General features: G+C 38.4%; 1 protein-coding gene across 1 annotated transcript in view; it reads right to left on the bottom strand.

Moving 5' to 3' along the window:
* arrb1 (arrestin, beta 1) overlaps window positions 1-7,500 on the bottom strand; it is a 33,954-nt gene that overhangs the window by 13,464 nt on the left and 12,990 nt on the right. Inside the window, exons 9-11 of the mRNA XM_061972432.1 lie at window positions 4,779-4,863; window positions 4,640-4,712; window positions 1,421-1,558 (exon numbers count right to left, since the gene is read on the bottom strand). Of these exons, the coding sequence (XP_061828416.1) occupies window positions 1,421-1,558; window positions 4,640-4,712; window positions 4,779-4,863 (296 nt within the window). The remainder of the gene's footprint in view (window positions 1-1,420; window positions 1,559-4,639; window positions 4,713-4,778; window positions 4,864-7,500) is intronic.

Below are 7,500 nucleotides of genomic sequence, written 5' to 3'. Positions count from 1 at the left end.
CATTTAACTATGTATATATATTTCCGAATTGGTTTAACTGCCACCCGCCTGAATCTATTTAAAATCTAATTTTTTTACATTTCAATCGCCCGACCCGACCCGACCCGACCCGCTGATAAAATCTAATTTTTTTAAATTTCATCCGCCCGATTCGCGGATAATCCGCGGACTCCGCGGTTGTGCCCGCAAACCGCGCATCTCTAATACACACATATATACATATATATATATATATATATATATATATAGCACAGGCCAAAAGTTTGGACACACCTTCTCATTTCAATGTCCATCCATCCATCCATTTTCTACCGCTTATTCCCTTTTGGGGTCGCGGGGGGCGCTGGAGCCTATCTCAGCTACAATCGGGCGGAAGGCGGGGTACACCCTGGACAAGTCGCCACCTCATCGCAGGGCCAACACAGATAGACAGACAACATTCACACTCACATTCACACACTAGGGCCAATTTAGTGTTGCCAATCAACTTATCCCCAGGTGCATGTCTTTGGAAGTGGGAGGAAGCCGGAGTACCCGGAGGGAACCCACGCAGTCACGGGGAGAACATGCAAACTCCACACAGAAAGATCCCGAGCCCGGGATTGAACCCAAGACTACTCAGGACCTTCGTATTGTGAGGCAGATGCACTAACCCCTCTGCCACCGATTTACATTGTAGATTGTCACTGAAGGCATCAAAACTATGACACCTCTGAAGTGAAAACCATTTCAGGTGACTACCTCTTGAAGCTCATGGAGAGAATGCCAAGAGTGTGCAAAACAATAATCAGAGCAAAGGGTGGCTATTTTGAAGAAACTAGAATGTAAAACACGTTTTCAGTTATTTCACCTTTTTTTGTTAAGTACATAACTCCACATGTGTCCATTCATAGTTTTGATGCCTTCAGTGACAATCTACAATGTAAATAGTCATGAAAATAAAGAAAACGCATTGAATGAGAAGGTGTGTCCTGTACTGTATATATATATATATATATATATATATATATATATATATATATATATATATATATATATATATATATATATACATATAAAGATTGAAAATCTAATTTCATTCACTTTTGATTTCTTTGTTTTCAAAATAAATGTGCTTATTGTCAACATCCTACTAAGCATAAATATCATGTGGCTATACTTTACGTATTTTTTAATTCTATGCTAAAAACTCACTCCTGTTACTTTCAGTCCTTCAGCATGAGAAAACTACAAAAATAAAATAAGAGAGACTTGAGATGGACCAATAAGCATTCTGCGTATTATTAAGTATTTATTCATCTCCTGATGCTCTGAGAATATTTAGTTGCTGACGAGGAATCTAAAACGAATTGTGCGTAAAAAGGCAGCCCACTCCACAACTAAAACGTCGGAGTTTCCGTGAACGCGTCGGTGGACTCACAGCGTGCTGGAGGCCAGGTTGGTGTCTTCGTGCTTCAGCTTGCCGTCCAGAGCGAGCCCTCGCTTCTCCCGGTTGTTGGACAAAAATGGCGTGAGGGTGAAGACTTTGCAGAAGGTAGAACTGGAGGCCACGACGTCGCTGGGGAGAGAAACTTCTCGTCAAGAAGACATTTGCCGAAAAATGTATTTCCTAAAAGCAGTCCACATTGTTTTGTAAGAGCAGAACTTACTCAGTTACTTTTACTTTAGTTACTTTGGATACATCGTACCTATCAGAGTAGTTTTAATGCAACATACTTTGTACTTTGGAGTATTTTAGTGAAAATGAAACACTACTTTTACTTTGTTACTACATTGATTGAAATCATCATTAACTACTTTGTACTTTTACTTGAGTCATATTACTGCACACCAGTGGTTCTCAATTCTTTTCTGTCCTTTTTCTTAGTAAATATTAATTGTTCTTGATAATAAAACATTTTTTTTTTTACTGCAACATTTAAAATGAGCTCACTATGATAACTGCTCTTTAGTTGTTACTTCTTGTTTTATAATCACATTTCTGAATCTTATCAAGTAAAACATTAGGTTGTAATTACAGTTGTGTATCTTTTAAGGGGTGTTGTTTTGGTTGCGCCATTAAAAGTGTTAATACTGTAGGCAAGTGATTGTAACGTGCATCTTAGTTGTAGTTTTCATTACCAAATTTGGACGTGTGGAAATCGCCATGTAAAATCGCTAATGCTAATCGGTAGCATGTCAATAGCAAAGCCAACGTATATTAACATCAAGCTAGCGTATTTTTGGAAAAGTGGAGCTTTACTTTTCTAATGTTGGAGCATTTTTTTGTGTCAATTAAATTGCAACATTACTTAAAGGGATTTTGGCTGAGTCGGCTCTCAGTGCTGCTGAAGTGATCGCCATGTGCCAAAGTGCACGTCACTCGCAACATTGATTTTGTTTTAAACATTCCTCGTTCAAAAAATTATAACAAATAAGGGTAATGTTATGAATTATTTACACATTTAAGGCTCAAAATGAAATGGATCAAATATTCAACTTTGAAGATTTTGTTGTAGAATCTATTGCTTATGTATTAGTTTTTGCCATAAAAAAACAGTGTTTCCGTTGATAAAATGCGCATAAAAGATGAACAAAGTTTAAACTTTATGTCAGTGGATGGATCTGAAGTTGCTCTATAGATATTTTAGCGTTGAAAGTAAAGAAAAATATACATCCCAGCAGGCACAAGACATTGAAACAAGGTTGAGAACTTGTTGAACTAGGTCCTGACGTTGAGCAACTCAAGCATAATGTTGAAACAACATGCTTTTTCACAACATTTAATCAATGTTGGATTCTGGCATTGATTTGACCATTGAATTTTGGTCTTTTTTAACCAATATTCTACAACACAAATACAACGTTGAAACAACATGCTTTTTGACAACGTTTAATCAACGTCAGGTTGTGACGTTGATTTAACCATTGACCAAATACAACGTTGAAACATGCTTTTTGACGACGTTCAATCAATGTTGGATTCTGGCATTGATTTGACCATTGAATTTTGGTCTTTTTTAACCAATATTCTACAACACAAATACAACGTTGAAACAACATGCTTTTTGACAACGTTTAATCAACGTCAGGTTGTGACGTTGATTTGACCATTGACCAAATACAACGTTGAAACATGCTTTTTGACGACGTTCAATCAATGTTGGGTTCTGACATTGATTTGACTATTGAATTTTGGTCATTTTTCAATATTCTACAACAAAAACAACATTGAAACAACATGCTTTTTGACAAGGTTGAATCAATGTTGGGTTCTGATGTTGATTTGACCATTGAATTTTGGTCATTTCCCAACCAATATTCTACAACACAAAAACAACGTTGAAACAACATACTTTTTGACAACGTTTAATCAACGTCAGGTTGTGACGTTGATTTGACCATTGAATTTCTGTCATTTCCCAACCAATATTCTACAACACAGTCACAACGTTGAAACAACATGCTTTTTGACGACATTTAATCAATGTCATGTTCTGACGTTGATTTGACCATTGAATTTTGGTCATTTCCCAACCAATATTCTACAACATCAAAATGCTTTTTGACGACGTTTAATCAATGTCATGTTCTGACGTTGATTTGACCATTGAACTTTGGTCATTTTTAACCAATATTCTACAACACAATCACAACGTTGAAACAACATACTTTTTGACAACGTTTAATCAACGTCAGGTTGTGACGTTGATTTGACCATTGAATTTTGGTCATTTCCCAACCAATATTCTACAATATAAATACAACGTTGAAACAACATACTTTTTGACAACGTTGAATCAATTTTGGGTTCTGACGTAGATTTGACCATTGAATTTTGGTCATTTCCCAACCAATATTCTACATCACAAATACAACGTTGACACAACATGTTTTTCGACAACGTTTAATCAACGTCAGGTTGTGATGTTGATTTGACCATTGAATTTTGGTCATTTCCCAACCAATATTCTACAACACAAATACGACATTGAAACAATATACTTTTTGACAACATTGAATCAATGTTGGGTTCTGACGTTGATTTGACCATTGAATTTTGGTCATTTTTCAACCAATATTCTACAACACAAACACAATGTTGAAACAACATACTTTTTGACAACGTTGAATCAATGTTGGGTTCTGGTATTGATTGCCAACAACCAACAAAGTAGATCCAGCATTACACACCAACGTTGTCTCAATTTACACAAATACAACAATTTTGCAACGCTGTTTCAAAGTCAGTTTTAAGGGAGATGTATGTATAATCAACGTTGTATCAATGTTGGGATCTGACTTATTTTTAACACTTTAGTGACTGAGACCCTTTTGGGTCCCCGGTACCTTTAACGTGCACCAAATGCTTCCAATGAATATTGTAGAGGTTTGGATACATATCCCCGGTATAGTAACATGCCACCGTTGGCTTTCACGTGAATCGTGCCCGGTTGGACCAGCAGGATTCGGTCAATGACAAAAAAAAAGTACAGAATTCGGAACCCATCCCTAAACCAGTTTTGCCTACTCTCTGTAATAGTTATGGTGATGCAGGACTAAGTCGCCAACTCTGTCCCTTTATCCAAATGTTGACACAATAACAAAGACAGATGATTGTGATCCAAGGAAGGACAAGATCAGTTCTGAGAAGACTCACTCAGACTCCTGGGTAGCAACAGGACATTTGTACTGAGCGGTGTTGAACAAGCAGATGTCGGCGTATTGTCGCACTGTGGAAGCACGAGCACAGTGTCGTTAAAAAGTCACGGCAGACGGCGGGGGAGTCCTTCACGTACCTGACACCTTCATCTTCTTCACCGTCTTGTTGGTGTTGTTGGTGACGTGGACGTTGACGCTGATGGGCTCGCCGTGGTAGTAGATCTGAAAAGTTCAGCTTTCAGTTGATGTTGCAGACTTTAACTCAAGTCTCATCCACTGTAAGGGTTAACTCGGACACGCTATTGCTAGTCAGTCCCTCCAGGATTCCACTAAATGCCAAAATTCACGGCAGCTTTTTCAGAAAGTTTCCATGTATATGAGGCTTTTTTCCCCTAACAACGCGTGATTCTAAGAATTTGCTATCAATCTTTTAATTGTTGCTTGTAACCTCAAATGTCTTCCACTGAAAATAAAAGCATTCTGATATTTTTTAAAACCAATATGATATTGATTGTAACTAGAGATGTCCGACAATGGCTTTTTTGCCGATATTCCGATATTGTCCAACTCTTAATTACCGATTCCGATATCAACCGATACGGATATATACAGTCGTGGAATGAACACATTATTATGCCTAATTTTGTTGTGATGCCCCGCTGGATGCATTAAACAATGTAACAAGGTTTTCCAAAATAAATGAACTAAAGTCATGGAAAAAAATGCCAACATGGCACTGCCATATTTATTATTGAAGTCACAAAGTGCATTATTTCTTTTAACATTCCTCAAAACAGCAGCTTGGAATTTGGGACATGCTCTCCCTGAGAGAGCATGAGGAGGTTGAGGTGGGCGGGGTTGAGTTGGGGGGGGCAGGGTTTGGTGGTAGCGGGGGTGTATATTGTAGCGTCGCGGAAGAGTTAGTGCTGCAAGGGGTTCTGGGTATTTAATAATAATGATAATATATTTTATTTATAAAAAGCACTTTATATTGAGTAAACAGTCTCAAAGTGCTACAGTGTATTAAAAAAATTAAATAAAAACTAGAATAGCCAAATAGCTATAACTAGTATGCATATATCTAAAAAAAAGGCTTTTTAAAAAATTTTTTTTAAAGAAGGGCATCCACAGTCTGTGGTGCCCTCAGGTGGTCAGGGAGAGCATTCCACAGGCTGGGAGCGGCGAAGCAGAAAGCCTGGTCTCCCATTGTTTGTAGCTTTGTCCTTGGAAGTTAGCCTGTCCAGAGCGGAGGTGTCGTGTGGAGGATTTGGGGGTGAGTAGTTCTTTGAGGTAGAGGGGGGCATTTCCATGGAGGCACTGGTGGGTTAGTAGGGAGACTTTGAATTCAATCCTGAGTGGAACAGGAAGCCAGTGAAGGGATTTGAGAATTGGTGTGATGTGGTCGTATTTCCGCACTCTCATCAGGACCCTAGCAGCACTATTCTGTAAGTACTGCAGCTTCTGGATGTTCTTGCCGGGGATCCCAACAAGAAGTGCGTTGCAGTAGTCTAGCCTGGAGGAGACAAATTTGTTCTGTTGTGTTTATATTGTGTTACGGTGCGGATGTTCTCTCGAAATGTGTTTGTCATTCTTGTTTGGTGTGGGTTCAGAGTGTGGCGCATATTTGTAACAGTGTTAAAGTTGTTTATACGGCCACCCTCAGTGTGACCTGTATGGCTGTTGACCAAGTATGCATTGCATTCAATTGTGTGTGTGAAAAGCCGTAGATATTATGTGACTGGGCCGGCACGCTGTTTGTATGGAGGAAAATCGGACGTGACGACAGGTTGTAGAGGACGCTAAAGGCAGATTTTATCCTAGCTTTTTTGCTCATTTTGTTCGTATTGACCTAAAAGTCATGGCTGAAGTATGCTAACTTTTCCTGAAAAGTGTTCAAACATCCATTTATGTTCCGACACATCAATTTACGTGCTTTAAGAGCATTTGTGAACTGTTGAGAACGATCTATTCCGTTAATGTTTGTTGAGAGATTATCATCACACTTCAACATCTCTAAGGCGTGAATGCCACCTCCTTGCTAATAAAAATTGTCTTACCTTGGATAAATACATGTTGAATAAATATAGGAATTAACTAGGAAGTAAATGTTTGCGTACTACATTACCCAGAATGCTTAGCGCTGTAGACAGGAACAGAAAGTAGGTCTGATCTGTTTGATCAATCAATATATTGTTACACCTTGTTGTTCCAGTTTCGTCTAACATTACAAAACAAACGGAAGTTTTTTGATTAGAAAGTCTGATTGGCCAAAATGTTGCAGTTGTGGTCTTTGGACAAAGTTGGCGCATAATTCCTGAGGATTAGTGGAGTTAGCGGGAATTGATTCTTGACTAACACCCTCCCCACACCACATCCCACTTCCCCGGATTGTAATTAATCAAATGTAAATAATCAAATGTATATACTTGTTATTATGCTTTCTGAGCTCACTATGTTCTCTGCTCGCTGTACATATCCTACCAAGTCAGACCTACACTGTTTCAATGTCCATTTCTCTGATGATGCAATTGTTGATGACTGAAATGTTGATATCAACCAAACCCTCCATATCCCACACCCCGGATTGTAAATAATGTAAATAATTCAATGTATATACTCTGATGATTAACTTGTGTGATGACTGTATTATGATGATAGTATATATTTGTACCACATACTTGCCAACCTTGAGACCTCCGATTTCGGGAGGTGGGGGCGTGGTCGGGGGTGGGGCGGGGCGTGGCTGGGGGCGTGGTTAAGAGGGGAGGAGTATATTGACAGCTAGAATTCACCAAGTCAAGTATTTCATACACACACATATATATATATATATATATATATATATATATATATATATAT

This window comes from Nerophis lumbriciformis, linkage group LG17, assembly GCF_033978685.3.
Source record: "Nerophis lumbriciformis linkage group LG17, RoL_Nlum_v2.1, whole genome shotgun sequence".
NCBI classification, from domain to species: Eukaryota; Metazoa; Chordata; class Actinopteri; order Syngnathiformes; family Syngnathidae; genus Nerophis; species Nerophis lumbriciformis.
Note: the sequence above shows the minus strand (reverse complement) of the source record. Positions and strands in the feature narration are given on the sequence as shown.